Source organism: Anabrus simplex, chromosome 6 (assembly GCF_040414725.1).
Source record: "Anabrus simplex isolate iqAnaSimp1 chromosome 6, ASM4041472v1, whole genome shotgun sequence".
In the NCBI taxonomy this organism is placed as follows: domain Eukaryota; kingdom Metazoa; phylum Arthropoda; class Insecta; order Orthoptera; family Tettigoniidae; genus Anabrus; species Anabrus simplex.
In genome coordinates this window covers 114,328,549-114,347,718 of record NC_090270.1, presented here as the reverse complement: position 1 = coordinate 114,347,718, position 19,170 = coordinate 114,328,549, and the positions used below count along the sequence as shown (strand labels likewise).

Genomic DNA, 19,170 nt, shown 5'->3' with positions numbered 1-19,170 from the left:
TTCCTGGTGGAAACCATTCAATCATCTTATTCCCCATATAATCTTGCTCTCTTCTCTTAACATGGTCTTACCATCTCAGCCCAACTTCTCTGACTTTCTCAGAAACTGCACCACGTTCAGTCTTCTCCTAATCACTTCATTTCTCACTTTGTCCAACATTGTATATCCATTTGCCCACCTCAGCATTCGGACTTCTGCTACTCCAGTTTTCCTGCCGATCTCCTTGTTATCTGCCCCATATATCATTCCTGGCCTCAAAACAGCCCTGTATACCTTCCCTTTTAATCTTTCTGGTATCTTCTCATTGCATATGATACATTCAGTATCTTTCTCTACTGTAATTGACCATATCCTGCTCTTTATTTCCTCCTCCAGTCCACTAGCTTGTCCGATAACTGTACCAAGATATCTGAATGAACTTGCTGTTGGGATCTATAGTCCAGACAACTTTAAACCTGTTTCACCTCCCCTCAGGCTCAGGAACTCTCGTCTTAGGTCTAGTGCTTATCTCCATTCCTCCAACCATTTTTCTTCAAGTTTCTTCGTCTCTGCACACAGGACCACATTATCAGCGAACATCATGGACCAAGAAGCCTCCTCCCTGATATGCATAAATACATTACACCTTTTCATTAGAGGCCATTTTAGATTTCAGCTTTTTTTAGTCTTCAATCCTCTTTTGATATTTTCTCTCTCTGGTCCTGTGGTGGTTATTTGTTGCTATATGGGGCAAAATGACAGAATCATCAGCGTCTAGTTCTTCAAATGAGTGAGATTTTGTCACATATTATTATTCAAGCTCCCTCATAGATAAGATGAGGGAACTGTGAGGGGGGGCATAAAATTTTACTCATGACCTTGTGTTTTTTCATGGATTAACACTTCACCTGAATGCATGGCAGCAGAACAATTTTTGACATTCAATGTTAATTGCTCAAAGAATGGCGTGAGCATGTCATCCCCAAATCCCAATGCATTTATCATATTTTCATAAAATATACCCCCTATTTCACTCTATGAGTGAGAAAAAAAGAAAAAAAAAAGCCTATGTGAATTGCAGTTATTATGGTGTAGCCACATCTTAAGAGATGTGCCAGGGATTGTGTGACAGAGTACAGCAATATTGGCAGTATTCTATCAAAGCACATTTGAGAATCCACAGCATGCCCAGTAGAGCACAGAACAGAGCGATGTTGTGATCCAAGATCACAGGGTGGACACTGCACCTGTAGGGAAATGCCTGCCCAAAAGCTTTAACAACATGTCCAGCCAGCCCTTCTAATGTTTATTTCACCTTGGCTGAATTTTATTTTCACGACACACCTATGTGGATTAGCATGTTTTAAATAATTTTTAATCACTGATGATAGACCCTAATGTATGAAAACTGGCTCCGAACTTAACATTTGTGTGCTGATACAAATATTTAATTTTAATAATAATAATAATATTTTCTGCAGAGCATACTCAGGTTATTAAAATTTCCATTTCCTGTTGCAAGTTATCAATATCTTAATATTTCTTCAAATTCATCTACATTCTCCTTATATGCCAATGCCATTTGGTCTTTGGTTCTCGCAAGCATCAGATTCTGTTTCATTCAAGCTTTTGCATTGGTATCTCTGTGTAGAGTAGGTAGACCTGAGAATTCTGAAAAAAAAAATCATCTTCTAATTCTCAAAAAAAGAATTAGTAATAACTAAGCTGAGGCCATTAAGACATTAAAAACCCTGTTAAAATGTTAAAATAAGAACCATAAAAATTTATTAAACTTTTATTAACTACCGTACCCGTACTTCCCTTTTTGTCACAATTTGCTTTACATTGCACCTACACAGATAGGTTTTTTGGCAACAATGGAATAGGAAAGGACTAGGAGTGGGAAGGAAGTGGTTGTTGTCTTAAATAAGGTACAGTCCCAAAACTTGCCTGGCGTGAAAATGGGAAACCACGGAAAACCATCTTCGACAGTGGGGTTTGAACCCATTATCTCCCGAAAGCAAGTCACAGCTGCATGACCTTAACTGCATGGCCAACTCGCTCAATAACTACTTAACTATCTACAATTTAAATTATCTCCTGAACAATGTTAAATGGTTTTTTTTTTTGAGTATATGGAAGTCCTAGTTTGATACTGATCTCAATTCTGTGAAGACAAAATGAAACTGCACTGAAAACAACTTACTCTCCAGCTACATAATGGTTGATCACTGCATATATTTTTAACGGTTTTCTGATATAAATTTATTGTTTCATTCAGGATACTTCAAAGTTGAAAGAATGTCCTTAAACAGGATATGAGTGGGGAATACTTAAACGAGGCAATTTCCATTGGTGACAACTGTAATGTCGTGGCTGAAGATGCTCTACAGAAGATATCATTTATTTGTTTTACTTCTTTCCTTTGCAGAATCCTCCTGAATTTGGTCTTGAAGGCTTTGCCCACATCTCCAGGAATTCCATTCAGGCTCATTTTTATATTGAATATAGTAGCAGCTCTCTCTCGCATCCAGTGAAAATATGATAAATGGCAGTGTACCAAAATCTTGCCACTGTGTATAAAACACCCCACCTTCCAACACTGCCTAAAATAAAAGAAAACTCAGCATGGCATCATGGCTTCCCTATTTATTGCAAGAAGTTGCCATACGTTTGGTTATGTGACTGCAGGTCTGTACACTGATAGGATGTAGCAGAATACAAAGAGGCTAACACTGTCTGCTGTCTGTTCCAACGATTATAAGTGGCCTGTTACTCTCAGTCGTCCAACAAGATATATCGGAAGTAAAAATTAGAATAAAGTGGAAAATAATGTTTTGGGAGATTACTGGAAAATAGGTGCTAACGAAGATCTTTTATCCATCATAATTTGACCCAAAATAGGGGGCGAGAAGCGGAAACAGGACAGCATTTTCTCCATGCACTCTGGTTTTCCCTGTCACAGTTCATTCCAGCAACACTCTTCATTAATATTTCGTCTGTCAGTCATTAATTGCTGCCCCAGAGGAGTGCAACAGGATTTGGCAGCTGGCACAATTCCTTTATTATTGTATAACAATTCCTATCGTCGTTGCTAGATGGGGACTTCATTTATTCCATTTCTGACCCAGTTGATGACTGGAAATAGGCTGTGATTTTCATTTCATTTCTGTTATCCTGGATAGGACAACAATGTTCTTCTAGTTGAGGTACAAGGTGAAGTTATTACCAAGAAACGCATTTCTTTTGAAAATGTGTTGACTGTCTTTTCCAAGGGTAAAACCAGGGCTTTCATTCAGGGGGAACACAGGGGTAAGTGTATGCCTTAAACTTTTTTCCCCTAGTGGCTTTACGTCGCACCGACACAGATCGGTCTTATGGCGACGATGGGATAGGAAAGGCCTAGGAGTTGGAAGGATGCGGCCGTGGCCTTAATCAAGGTATAACCCCAGCATTTGCCTGGTGTGAAAATGGGAAACCACGGAAAACCATCTTCAGGGCTCGTGGCAGTGGGATTCGAACCCGCTATCTCCTGGATGCAAGATCACAGCCGTGGGCCCCTAACCACACCGTGTCTTAAACATTTAACATTAAACATTTCTATAGTTTTTTAAGTGCTACCAAATTATTAAGACTTGAAGTTTTACGCCGTTATGTAAAAATGGATTTTAGTGTTGTATGTTGATTGTACAGTTATTATAATTACAATCGCCAAATATTTTCTGACTTCAAGTTGGTGCCTTTAATTGCACTTAGGTGTGCGGTTTGTTGTTCTGTGGTAGATGTTGAAAAACAGTGTATCTTTCGCAAGAAGATTTTTAAACACCGGGCGAGTTGGCCGTGCGCGTAGAGGCGCGCGGCTGTGAGCTTGCATCCGGGAGATAGTAGGTTCGAATCCCACTATCGGCAGCCCTGAAAATGGTTTTCCATGGTTTCCCATTTTCACACCAGGCAAATGCTGGGGCTGTACCTTAATTAAGGCCACGGCCGCTTCCTTCCAACTCCTAGGCCTTTCCTATCCCATCGTCGCCATAAGACCTATCTGTGTCGGTGCGACGTAAAGCCCATAGCAAAAAAAAAAAAAAAAGATTTTAAACCTGTTAATGTCATGGCTTTAAAGAAAGTATTGAGTTGTGTTTGGGAAGCTGGACACCTGAACAGAGGTGATTTGATGACTGAAGCTGGCATTTACACAGCCCCCCATAAAAAGTGGAACACTCGATATTTTGGTAGAAAGCTCAATTAAATTCTACATTGAATACGATTACCATACTTTTTCCAATATTTATTGATTGTCTAAAGTTCTATGAACATTACTGAAGGGGAAGCAACAGAATAAATAAAAATAAAAACCGAAGGCTTTTTTTTTGCTAGTTGCTTTACGTCACACCGACACAGATAGGTCTTATGGCGACGATGGGACAGGGAAGGGCTAGGAGTGCGAAGGAAGTGGCCGTGGCCTTAATTAAGGTACAGCCCCAGCATTTGCCTGGTGTGAAAATGGGAAACCACGGAAAACCATTTTCAGGGCTGCCGACAGTGGGGTTCGAACCTACTATCTCCCGAATACTGGACACTGGCCGCACTTAAGTGACTGCAGCTATCGAGCTCGGTAGAAGGCTTTTTAATGCAGTACTGTAACCCATTCAAACAATGGTGAGTGCTCCTGCACACTTCTTATTCATTTTATGCCAATAATGAAAACAATTATTTCAGCATTGTAGTCGCTCTTGTACCTCTGATGCTGATTAACCCGAGTTTCTGAGCCACAACAATTCATCAACATACCTCTAAACCCTTTGGCCTTATAAAAGCAGTAGCATTGGTGAATGACGGCTGTACAGTAGTTATCACTATGTACCAGAAGTTTTTAATGAATTTCCTATAAGCATTCATTAGGTTGTGAAACATTTTCAGAATCATTGTACCTATTACAGAAAATCTAGTTCAGGCCGTCCTAGGTGCACTTCTGCCCTGCAAAACTGCATTTCGAAGCTACAAGTGTCAAGGAACAGACATCTTACAGTAGTTGAGGCTTGGAGTAGTCTGATGCAGGTCCACAACATAGCTGTGAGTGAGAAAACACACGTCAGAAGGACGCTCCACAAGGCAAATATTGCCTCTAGGAAACCAGCCAGAGGACCAGCACCTCTGGCACAAAAACAGGAGAGACAGTCCCCATTTTGTGCAGGTGCATGAACACTGGACTGAGGATTAGCGGGGACACGTACTCTTCATACAGGGTATGGAGAAGGGCAGAAGAATACTTTGCTACCTGTACCATTGACAAGTACACCATCTGGAGGAGGTTTCGTGATGGTGTGGGGTAGCGTAACTTCGGATAACTGTACTGATTCTGTACTCGCGGAGAACAGCTCTCTCATGGCACACAGGTATGTTAAGGAGATTCTCATTAATTACATAATGCCATTTGAATTCACTTTCGATGAAAACTTTGTGCATATGCACAATACTGGAAGACCCCAAGCCGCTCAGTATGTCACAGAATTTCTTTGGGAGGTCAACATTCCCCCCCCACTCTGGACTTGTTAATCAGGAGACCAGACCTCAATCCAATTGAGCATGTTCGTGACATCATTCAGCATTGCCTTCAGTACAGAGTTTTCAACAATCTGGCAACTAAAGGTAGCGGTGCAAGAAGAATGGGAGAACATATCGTAAGAGGACAACCTGGGCCAGATCAGGAGTATGCCCAAAAGACTTGCGGTGGTAATTGCAGCAGTGAGGGGTGGCTTGCTTTATGTTGCACTGACAGATAGGTTTTATGGCGATGATGGGATAGGAGAGGGCTAGGAGCGGGAAGGAAGCGACCATGGCCTTAATTAAGGTACAGCCCCAGCATTAGCCTGGTGTGGAAATGGGAAACCATGGAAAATCATCTACAAGGCTTCTGGCAGCGGGATTCGAAAATACCTCCAATTAATCATATAATTTAACATCCAACAATTTTCCAGTACATTTCCTTGAACTTAATTTAAATCAATATTTTTGGTACTCAGAAATTCTGTCAGATTCTGCTTCTTTTAATTTAAAAAAGTATATTCTTAAACCAAAAAGTTTTGAGCATTTTTGTCTCTGGAATAGGTAAAAAAGATTCTTTTTTAACCTTTTAAAAATAAATATTGCTTTCTTACACTGAGATTATTTTTAAAATATCAAGTGTTATGCTTTTTTTTTTTTTTTTTACAGTAGTGTACATATACGCTGTCTCAGTGGTGTGGAAAACTTTTATAGTTTTAATGGCACATTTCAAAGGTGCCAAAGATGACAGGACTCCTTAAACACATAACTAATGTTAACTTTGTATAAGACCTTGCATTAATATGTGATGGCACTTCAGGAGTTAGCAGAACTTATGAGTGGAATTCGCCAATTGTATCAACCTCATTTCCCAGAAATTTTGCTTAGTGAAAGAGGGGCTAAAATACGTGAATACATGTTTCACCTTATCCGTAGACACTGGACCGTTACCGAGAAAATGACGGTTGAACTTTCTGATGTGCTTTATGTGCCTTTTAGAGCTTAACAAGTTCAACTGACGCAGTGGCTATAGCCGCGGCTTCACACTTTTGTGCCCCATGTTCAAATCCCAATGAGTATTTTCATGCTTTCATTACTCTATATATGTCCACTGACGATTACTACATGAATGTTTCTAATCAAATTAGTGACTACAAGGGCGTTACGTTAATTGTAAAATTACAACTGGCTTTCACAATAAGTGTTATGTATTTATTATAAAATATATATACGGTATATTTCAGAGATTACAATGTTTTGTAAGCTCATTCTTATATTAACACTTCAGGGAGATACAGCGCATTCTCCTGGATGATACCGACTACAGAAACACCGAAATTTCAAACACCATGACCATCGCGCGAAGGCAGATTTGCCAGTTACATTTCTGGGAGGAAATGTCACTCGTGAAAGAAACATCATTAACATTACTGAAGATTTCACGTGCTAGCAATAAGTTTGCGAAAAACCATGCATAATGGATTGTTTTTCCAAAAACTGGCACTGAAATTGATTATGAATCAATGCATGGATTTTTACTGCATCAGGTCTAGTCGTGATATCATTTTGCTGTGCAATGAGTGAAGAACAATTTATGTTTTAGAATTAATTTACCAGACAGAACATTAATAGATGAAAAAGGACAACGATATTTCAAAAATACATTGAACAAACCCATTCGCGTAGTAATTGTCAATGGACAAAAGTAAATAAATGAATCAAACAAAACCCCAATTCATTAGAATCTGAACACGGGGTGCAAAAGTGTGAGATTGCAACGCAAGTCACTGCGCCACCATGTTGGTTGAACTTGTTACGTGCTAATAGGCACGTAAAGGAAGTCGAAAACTTTGACCGCCATTTTCTTGGAATCGGTCAAATGTCTAGGGATAAGTCGAGACGTGTTCACTTATTTCGATCCCTCTTTCACTGAGTAAAGTTTCTGGCAAATTGGGTTGTTACAATTGGCGGGTTCCCCTTGTTAGTGCTGAGTTGCAGGCATGGGACATCACAATTTATTCTGCCCATAAGATATGCAAACAAATTAAGTTGTCTTCTGAAAGAAAGGCAAAATATGGACCTTACTACATTGAAGTCTTGGATGAAATAACAGTCAATGTTTAAGGGTGCGACTCTTGGAAAAAGAGGAAGGAATAAAGGGAATCATATTGATGCTGTGAAGTTCTATGAGTGCATGGGTAAGTGTATAAAGAACCACCTTCAGAAGATGGTGAAATATACCACAACGGGCCAGAGTTTTGGATACTGCAACTTGGCCAGAAAAACCTCAAATCCTAAGAGGTTTCTTTTTTTTTTTTTTTTTTTTTGCTAGGGGCTTTACGTCGCACCGACACAGATAGGTCTTATGGCGACGATGGGATAGGGAAGGCCTAGGAGTTGGAAGGAAGCGGCCGTGGCCTTAATTAAGGTACAGCCCCAGCATTTGCCTGGTGTGAAAATGGGAAACCACGGAAAACCATTTTCAGGGCTGCCGATAGTGGGATTCGAACCTACTATCTCCCGGATGCAAGCTCACAGCCGCGCGCCTCTACACGCACGGCCAACTCGCCCGGTACCTAAGAGGTTTGCGAGAGAAGAAATGTACACTCTACTGCCCCTATATGTAGCATCCCAATTTCAACAAGCGAATGTGAACGAGGCTTCTCTCGAAAGCACTATTGCATCTGAGCACATTTTGCAAATCTTATGTTCATGAAGTTGGTTGGCCCTCCATTAAGAATTTTTCAATGGAATATGTAAGTTCATGGTTCCTGAAAGGATGATATTTGGTGACTGACACCAAAAGCATGAGCAGGTAAGCAAAAAGGGACACTACCATATGTGTATATATTTATCTGTTCATTCAATTTTAAAAGGTAAATTATACGGTTGTGATGTTTTGTCGAGTACAAACCAAGAGTACCCCTTAATTTTTCTTTAGATTAAAAGCACTGGGTAAAACATTCTTTATAATTCCCATATCAAGGGGTTGAATTAAAGAAGTCATGTTAGGAGATAGGAACTCAACTTGAACATAGTCAGTCCAACAACAAGGGTGTGCGAAGCTGCATTGTCAATGAGAAGCAAGATTTTCTGGAATCTCTCTGTAGTTTGAAATCCCAGTTCTATAACCACTTCAATAATATTACCGCAGTCATCTATGCATTCTTGTTTCCGTGATACGTAACCAGCAAATTGCTAATAAAATACTGAAATTATTCCTTTAATTAGAATCTTTTATATTTTAACCACTCAATACTTGGTAAGATACAAAAATACACAATATCAGAAGATGGTTCAGACTGTGAGTAGTGAATGGTTGAAATATAAGATTCCAATTATAAAGGAATAATTATTTTATTAAGAGCCTCCGTGGCTCAGACGGCAGCGTGTCGGCCTCTCACCGCTGGATACCGTGGTTCAAATCCTGGTCATTCCATGTGAGATTTGTGCTGGACAAAGCGGAGGCGGGACAGGTTTTTCTCCGGGTACTCCGGTTTTCCCTGTCATCTTTCATTCCAGCAACACTCTCCATTCTCATTTCGTAGCATCTATCATTCATTAATATATCACTTTGGGAGTGGCGACCCCATTGTAATAATAGCCTATATATGATTCATTCATTACATCCCTGACCCGGTCAATGACTGGAAAACAGGTTGTAGGTTTGTAGGTCTTCAATTATTTTATTAGTTAAAGTCAATACGGAACAAACATGATATTCATCAACTGCAGCAAATTGCTTACAAGAAGATTTTTAAAGCCACGTGGGTTTATAGCTTTACCGATAACAAAAAGCTTTCACTTGTCACTTGCTGTTGCATTGCAACAGCGCAGTAGGGTGACACGATCTGCGGCTTTCGTCGAAGCACTGAGTCGTTCATGTTTGTAGGCTGGAGTGGCTCAGTAAAATAATTCAGTCTTGTCTGCATTGTAAATGTCATCAAGACTGTAACTCTAGAGCAATTGTAGAGTTCTGCTTGATATCCACTGTGCAGCTTCTGTCAAATTGGCACTCGCTTTTTTTCTGTGAGCTTTCTTGAACTTGATGTCATGTGTCCCATTCTACTGAGCTAGCCAACCATCTATAGCAGGGCCTCTCAAACGCCCAAAATCTCACGCGTGCAGAACGAGGCGCAAGAGCTCCATGCACTGTGCCGCTCGGTATGGCTCGGATCAACGCTTCGTCTCTGGGCTACTCGGCTATGCTCGGCTCAACTCAGCCCGGATTTGGAGCGCTACGGCGCAAGTGGGGGAGAGGGAGACAGGCGGAGCGAGCGAGACAGGCGTGAGGAAAGAGAGAGACAGCGCTATTGCTCCAAATCGAGGAGTGGGGGGTCTGCACTCTGGTCAACCAAGGCAAGTCGTCTTTTGCACCGTGCACAGTGCATGCACCACGCGCATGCACCCTGAGAGGCCCTGATCTATAGCTACAAAGTATTTTTGACCCATTTCCTTTGCAAGTTCCTCAGATTTTAATTTTTTTTTCAGTGGGCCACTGATAAGAACACCTGTGCACTGTAAGTATTTTTTTCATTTCATGCATAGTTTTGTTCCTTTATCTCAGTTGGCATGAACCTAGGATACAACATTACACACTGATTTCGGAGTCCACACACCATTATTTATTTATTATACTATACTGTACACGTGTAGGCCTGCTAATCAAATATTTTAGCATCCACTCTCCCAAATACTTTATTTTTTTTTTACAATCTGCTTTACTGCAAGTAATTCGTCTTAGAAAATCTGCTTTACATCACACCAACACAGATAGGTCATATGGCGATGAATTAATAAGAAAGGGCTAGGAGTGGGAAGGATTTTTAATGTTTTCTGTCTCCCAAAAGACAGATCAACAGCTTCCACTAGTTCAACAACAGGAAAATCAGGAATTAAATTCTGCAAAAAACAGTGAGACAGATCAGCAGCTTCCACTAGTTCAACAAAAGAAAACTTGAGAATTAAATACTGCAAACAACAGCAAAAAAAGATGGAAACGACCCATTCAGAACTTCAGAAGCAGGAAAGGAAGATGTGGAAGAGCGCACTGAGGAGGAGGAGGACGCTCAAGACAATTCAAGGTCATGGACTACCTCTCCGGGAAGAAGAACAAAGGCACGGGAATCTAGAAATAACCATTCACGAAAGAATGTAATAGTTGGCTCAAAACAAGAAACATATACGCATATACAGGCTGCCACGAGAAAAGCATGGATTTATATGGGAAGGCTGCATAACGACACAGAACCGAAGTCAATAATTAAATTTCTCCAGGAAAACGGTATTGAGGGAGATATCGAATGCAAAGCGTTACAAACAAAGCCATCAAAGTAGGGGTGGATTTTAAATTTCATGAATCCCTACAGGACTCCAACTTCTGGCCAAAAGGAATCATAATCCGGCCATTTCGATTTCCGAGGCAAGCAACAGGCATATATTTGTAAGACAGGTATAAGGTCACGCTGCGAGTGCAAAGTAATGGACTTGAATATTCTTCTTTGGAACGTGGAAGGTCTCAGTCACTTATTTCATCAACATCCGACACCTTCTGGAATAAATTCAACATAATCATTGCCACTGAGACTTTCTTAACAGAACCCATAAGTATGGTACATCTCTATAGTAAGCACGCCCTAGCCACACCCAAAGAGAAAGGCAGACCGGAAGGAGGATTTAGCATCTTCTACAGAGACAACATAGGTACACCAAAACAAGTAGGTGCAGAAGAAAATCTGATACTTATTAAGACAGACCGATTAAGTATTATAGGTCTCTATATAAGCCCAGCTAGGAATGTGGATGATGCAGTTGAACATGTAGTGAATGCAATAACAAGTGCAAAAAATGATCGACTGATTCTTGGAGGTGACTTCAACTGTCGAACAGATAAACAGGACTATAGGACAGAACTCATTCTCGATATACTACAGGAAGAAGGCTACAAATTAATAAATCAGGCGGATGAAGCAACCTACATGGCTCCTAACGGCAGAAGTACTATAGATCTAGTTTTCGTCAAAGGTGATGGCCTCTCAATCAGTAGCCGTGTGGCAATGTACAGAAACCCAGTTGCCATCCTGAGGAAAGATATCTTTTGACATTCAAATCGAGATAGGGGGACAAAACCTCATACATAAGAAAAGTCTACAGCAGTACATTACAAGAAAAATTTTCCCAGGAAATACTAGAGAGGAAAATGAGTGACTTAGATGGAATCTCACAAGTGATTAAAGAAGGTCTACTGGACTCGGCACTTAGACATTGTTCTAAGTACCCTCAAGGAAGCACAAATCTGGTCGACACCAAGAACAGCCAAACTGTTGTTTGATAATGAATGTTACAAACTCAGACAAGAAACTTTGGAACTCCTCCACACAGCATGGCAAACAACTGAAAACTCCATATTTACAGAGTATGCAGAGAAGAGAAAAACATACAAAAAACAGATTCAACTAAAGAAAGCCCAGTATTTAGAAGAAAGCAACTTCCAATTACATCCTGGGAAAAACACTTCTCTGAGACCCTAAACAAGCAAAATCTTGAGATGGCTCTCTCACTCTGAAAGAATATAAATAATGCAACTTTTCTCATAGATCAGGAGGAAATCAAAATGTCAATTCAAGCATTAAAAAACAAAAAAGCACCAGGACCGGATGATATTCAACGAAAATTTGAAAGACTCATGTGACCTATTGATACATATATGGTACACCCTATTCAACACATGCATGACAACAGGGAGAAATACTGGAAATATGGAGACAGGCTGATATAAGGATGCTATATAAAGGCAAGGGAAACAGAGAGGACCCTGACGCCTACAGAGGCATTGCTGTTGAAAATAACATCTTCAAGATATATACCAAGATTCTAGAGAATAGACTTATTTTAGAAACGGCAAGATCAATACCCGAACAGCAGTTCGGCTTTATGAAAGGTAGGGGAACTCTCAATGGAATCTAAAACCTCACTGACAGTATACAGAATGCAACGAGACATCCAAAAGGAAAATTTTACGTTGTTTTTGTTGACTTTAGGAAGGCTTTTGACCTTCTAAACAGAGAAATACTTCTTGGTAAACTGGAAAGCATAATTGGATCTGATAATCTGCTGACAATAACCATAAACAACATCCTAGCACACAACATACTCACAGTTCAAGATGGCAAGACATCTTCGGTCCCCATAATGCAAACAAATGGACTGCTGTAAGGTGATCAACTCAGCCGCCTGCTATTCAATGTAGCCGTTGTTGATATCATAAACATCACTCACAACACTTCGGTTGCGCTATATATGTATGCTGACGACATAGCTATAGGTTCAAATAACAGAGACGAACTCCAAGAAGTAATGGTTAAACTTGAAGACTATGCCACAAACAACAGTCTAGTAATCAACACTAGCAAGACGGTGCAGATGGTTTTCCGAAGGGGAGGAAGAATCTCACACAATGACAGAATGCAATGTGGCGAGAAAGACATAGAAATCGTAAAATAGTTTAAATACGTCGGAATAACACTTCAACCTTCAGCCATCTCATTTAGAAAACATGTAAAGGAGAGGTCTATGGCAGCAATAAGAAGTACTGTATATATGATTTCAGTGAACCCACTAGATTGTCTACTATCTGCGCACTTTTTAGCGATAGATTTACAACCTAGTGCTGAATCGGACGACGTCAGTTATCTTTCGAGATTCGTATTGGCAACCTATGAAACACAAACCAAGAATCGCTTATCATCGCTGTGCGACATCTGGCGTACACTTTACGTACTCGTACTGTTGTTGTTTACACAGCGAAGCCAAACTATAGAATTCATGCTAGGAACACGTTTCGCATCGGGAAATATTATATACTATTATGTATTGTGTGTGTGACACAGCTGTTGGCGTTAAGATAATAAAGGTTTAGAAAATTCATATTGATCGATCATATTATCGATTCAATTCAGATTTCATTTCCATTCAGTTGGCAGTATTTACCGGAACCGGCAGTCCTCCCTTCCTACTCCTCACGGAGTACAAAAATCTATCACTAAAAAGTGCGCGTATAGTATATCCACAGCCATGCTTCTGTTCTACGCCAAGGTGCTTCCAGTACTAACCTATGGGCTACAACTAATCTGGGAGGATCTAACAGTAACCGACTTAAAAGACCATAGAAAACGTTAAGGTTAGATTCCTTAAAAGGATGCTAGGAACCTCCAAGATGTCGCGCTCGACTGGCATGCGAGCTAGCCAAGAAACATTTCTAATAGAAGATTTGAGAATCAGACTGTCACTCCCATCCACACAGCAGGAAGAGGAATTGCTCCTAACCAGGCGAAGGAAAAGGGCAGCAATTGACCCAGACTTCTACTCAACAGACGCATGTTGGATCGAAGTTGGACAGGACCAAGCAACGACCTAAGAAGCGCCTTGAACAGACTAGAGGTACACGGATTTCACCACCAACTATGTGCGCGCCGAGGTTTTCACTACCCGTCCCACAATGTATGTGTGTGTTGTGCAATAAGCAATGTGAACTGTACCATTTCAACAAATGTACAATGAGAACAAAACCATTACTGTAATATTGTAAATCATAATGTTTTGTATACTACAATGGCCATTCGGCTGCAATATATTCTTGTTATTAAAAGTCCAATCCCTCATCCATGTCGTGGGAGACGGGCAATAGAATGAAGTGCATATGGGGTTGAAATACAGGCAGGGACTTCGCGTGCCCTGGGAATGCTACAGTAACTGTGAAAGCCCTAAAGAAATCCTGTAAAGTGACGGCTGATAGGGCTCTCGGAAGTTCTCAATGGTAGTGAAGGCGGGAAAAAGTGGATCTTGGAATGGCAGAGTTGGCAAACTAGGTACCTCTGTTCTCCGTGGTAAACAGGACAGAAACCACTGACTTGAGGGTCAGGGAGGGATCCTTAAATGTTAAGGGATAGACCCCTAACAGAGAAGTCTCGCAAGCCTGTAAGTGGTAAGAGGCAGGCCCCACCAGTACTGGGTGCTTAGGCCAATAACCCCACTTAACCTGAATACAAAAAAATCAAAGAAACTGAAATGAGAAATAGCCAGACGGGTGATTTGAAAAAAACAGAGACACCTTAATTGGTTTTTGGAGTGTTCAGACCATCTGGCAGACTGCGAGACTTTAAGAAATTAGAGAAACAACATGATATTGCCTGGCAATTTTGGGTCTCGGTGAGACTAGATGGACAGGCTTTGGAGAAGTTAAGACCACCTTGTATTATTCTGGTCAAGATGACAATAACCACAGTGAGGGAGTAGCCTTGCTCTTGAGTAACATAGCAAAGAAGAGCTTATTAGAATGCGTTCTGTATCAGAATGGATAATCATTGCTCAATTTGTATCCAAAGCAAGACCTATCATTATAGTACAATGCTATACGCCCACTAAGATAACCGCAGAAGAGGAAGACAGTTTTTATGGTACAATACATTATATTTTGCAGTGTACAGAAAGAGGACATCTTGATGGTAATGGGAGACCGAATTACAAGACTGGACCTTAAATAAAGGCCTGGAACATATCATGGAAAGACAAGGTATACGGACATGAAATGATGACGGAGAGCAATTTATTGATATGTGTGTCATGTTTGTGTTGGTTAAAGGAGGTACAATATTTCCTTATAGAAAATGCCATTAAGGTGATCATGAGACTATAAACCAAATTGATCAAATTATACAAAGGATCTGGCAGAGCTCTTTGCTTGATGTGAGAAACAGGAGAGGAGCAGATGTCGGTAGTGACCACCTTCTTGTTACAGCGAATGTACACATTAAAACAGCAATGGTTAGAAAACCAGAAAGATGTTGGAGGTTGAAGTCCAACACCAACAGGCTGAAAGAAACTGTAATTAAAGAAGAGTTTTTGATAAAACTGCAGAACCATTTCAAAGAGCTGGCCAAATTTGGAGAATGTGAAGATACTCACCAACCGCAAAACAAGGCTAAGCTAATCTACAATACAACTGGCGAGGCAGTACTTGGGATCAAATGGAGAGGAAGACTGAATGGGCCTTGACCTGAATGAGTATCACAAGACAGTTGGAACTTAATCTAAGAAATGTGCAAAGATCTGACCATTACATCGCCAAACAAATTCTACAGTAGCATCTGCAAGGACAGATATAAGACGAACACCTAAGAGGATATGGAGAAGATCGGTGGAAGAGAAGAGTCTATCGATGGGTTATGGTTGGAGAGACTTGAACAGAGTACTTCAACACAGAACCAGATGGTGAAACCTAGTTTCACCCCTATGTTCCTCCCAGGGAGATTAAAGGAAATAAGTTCAATGTTTTCTAAAAGCAGATAGGCCTATATATATTTTTTTACAAGTTGCTTTACATCGCACCGACACAGATAGGTCTTATGGCAACGATGGGACAGGAAAGAGCTAGGAGCGGGAAGGAAGCGGCTGTGGCCTTAAGGTACAGCCCCAGCATTTGCCTGGTGTGAAAATGGGAAACCACGGACAACCATATTCAGGACTGACGACAGTGGGGTTTGAACTCACTATCTCCTAAATACTGGATACTGATGATATAGATGTTGATTCCCATAGGGAATCTGAAATATTTGTCCCGAATGAATAAATTATAATGCCAATATAAATGGTCCGTTATTGGACATTATAAATTTTCCAGGTAACTCATTCCTGGTTGCCAGCGTTTCGCCCCAGTGTACTAAGTTGGGCTCATAAGTTGGTAAATAGCAAACCCACCAAGACTCATGGCTAGTGCATACCGTGGAGACCACTGCGTAGGCTACTTGGAGCCACCGGAAGTGCCAATGCATTATGAGAGACTTTGTCTCATTACCAAAAATTGATGTCTGCCTGGCCACTAGATGATATAAATGTTGATTCCCATAGGGAACTTGAGATATTTGTCCCAAATGAGTAAATTTATAATACCAATATAAATGGTCCGTTATTGGACGTTATAAATTTTCCAGCTATGCATTAGCCATGCGTCTTGGAGGATGTGCTATTTACCAACTGATGAGCCCAACTTAGCACACTGGGGCGAAACGCTGGCAACCAGGAATGAGTTAATAATATGGGACTTCATCTATCAATAATAAGACAGTGGTCAGTAATGCAAAACAAGGATACCAAGAGCTATATCAAAGATGCTGCCGAGAGACATCCATTTTCTAATTTGAGTACACTTAACCGTAGAAAGTATTACGTTCATTTGTTTCACTATGTTTAAAAAAGTTGATTTGACACAGATACCTAAGCCTAGGCTTGTAATATTGAAGTATGATGAGTCGGATGACACCTTAGCCTATGTCACATAGGTCTACTACATAAGCCTACTGTGGAAGAGCAATATGTAACCTGTACATTTTCTACACTGTTAACACAAACACAAAACAATAACAAACAAAAATAATCTATAAAAAAATTCTCATTAAATTAATTGAAAATAAGAGTATAGAAAAGAACATCTTACCAACAAATATAACGAAAATCAAATGAAAGAAAATAATAGATGATACCACGGCTGGACGTGGCAGAAATGAAAACGCTGAGATGGATATGCAGCGAGTAAAGGAAGGGTAGAATCAGAAATTAAACTATATGGGACTAGCAAAAGGTGGCCAGCATAAAAAGACAAGGTCCAAGAGTCAAGACTAAGATGGCTAGGACACATCATGAGGAGAGGAAGTGATTACGTGGGAAGAAGCCTCTTATATATGCCTCCTCCTGGGAACAGAAGAAGAGGTAGGCCCCATAGGAGATGGAAAGACTTTGTCATCTTGGATCTCGACGAACTGGAATTGGAGGAGGACCTAGCATTCAACAGAAATGAACTGAGCAGACGGATCAGCAACAGTGATCATGTGTGTGTCAGCAGGACTATTCTTGTTGAAGAAAAAGATCTTGGTGATATGTAGAGTAACTACACTAACCATGGATTTACTAATGAAGTCACGTGGTTTTAAAATTCACAATAAATCATCCTTAACACTGATTCCCGTGGCTTCTTCATTTTTCTACATAAAATTTTTTGAGTGCTTCTCTATATAATAAATACAAACATAGATTTTTTAGTTGGTTTCAACTACAGTAATATCACTACAATCCTAAATTCTGAATGACAAAATAAATAATCCACGAACCAGATGCGATAAAAAAAAAAAAAACAGAAGAGAATGCAGATTGAACTGACTTTAATGCCTAATAAAAAAATATTGTTTTAGGTAACAACAATATTATACAACAGAGGTTGGAGTTGTCCTTAACACAATTACGGGCTTCTCAGAGGCTTGCTTCAGTAGATGTGCAAGATCACAAATTGAGCGAGTTACTACATTTATGGCAATTTGACATACGTTTAGGGCATAGCATGGGAAGAAGAAAATCAAATTTACTTGATAGTATTAAAACTTTCCACAATTTTATGGCTAACGAATGGATACATGCTCTTTTAACATTCGAAGGCACTTTAGTAAATGCCAATGTTTCAAACTATTATATTCATTATTTGTCAAAGTGCAACTTGTACAAAGGAAGTTTCACCAGAGGTATTGATTCATGTATAAACTTTGTACTGATGCACTAGAAGAACTAATTTACGAAATTCTAGCTGAAAGTGGAGATCAACTTAGTTTGATCAGCACTGTCAGTCTTTATTTCTACGTATGAGATTTAGTATGGAAGGGTTTATGCTGATAACTGAGCCCAACCCTAAGTATACTAAAAATTAACTAGGCGGTAGATAGTACTAAATAAGTATTTGAAAAAAAACGAGTTAACTAATGTATCTAACGAAGTATTCAGCAACAGCACGTCATGTACCGGCTGAAATTAACCCAATCATATATTAGTAAGTACTGAAATATCTATTTACCTGCACAAGAACGTGTTCTCCATATTTTCTGAAGTAAAATAATGATGGCAAGAAGATGAGATAAATCTCCCAGAAGCCGAAATATATTCATTTTGCCTTATTTATTGGTGCACAACACCCTTTCAATGTGACGTGGCTTGGTCCGCAGATGGCAGCACTGGAATAATAACATGCGCCTTCTACTTCCATTCGCTAGCGTGAGTCTGACGTGGATTGCACGGACTTCGCACAAAGTTGCTGATGAGTTTGCACGCGTGTGGTTTTGTTGCTATTTAGATAACAAACTAAAAACGCAGATAACACGATGATAACTAAATTACTGTACGAAAGAGGCAAGGTGCTAGTGAACTAAGGAGATAAACGAATCATGGTTGTGGACTTAAGTTTTTCTTACTGGAACGTCTGCTATGGAGCAAAGTTCATACTTAAGGAATTATTCCAAGAAGCTGCATTTATTAAATATAGGATAGACAGTTTTCTAGAATATTATCAATACAATGGCAAACTAATGTCACAGTGCTTGTTTTTAATACTTTCTGTCCATATTTGTCTCAGCAGTTTCAGTTAGGTATCCTGTCTAAGGGATACTATTTCTCAGAGCTCTCAGAGGTATACATATTTGGGTCCTTTATCTCAGATATATAAAGTAATTGTTGAGTTTGAATTATTTGGAAGTTATTACAAAGTACGTAAAACAACCCGAGAGACAGCTTATTTTGTCATGTGCAAGGAGGATAAAAAAAAAAGTATTTCACATT

General features: G+C 39.9%; 1 protein-coding gene across 1 annotated transcript in view; it reads right to left on the bottom strand.

Moving 5' to 3' along the window:
* KdelR (ER lumen protein-retaining receptor) overlaps positions 1-18,634 on the bottom strand; it is a 59,189-nt gene extending 40,555 nt beyond the window's left edge. Inside the window, exon 1 of the mRNA XM_067149881.2 lies at positions 18,413-18,634. Within this exon, the coding sequence (XP_067005982.1) occupies positions 18,413-18,503 (91 nt within the window). The 5' untranslated portion in view covers positions 18,504-18,634. The remainder of the gene's footprint in view (positions 1-18,412) is intronic.
* Between the last annotated feature and the right edge of the window lie 536 nt (positions 18,635-19,170).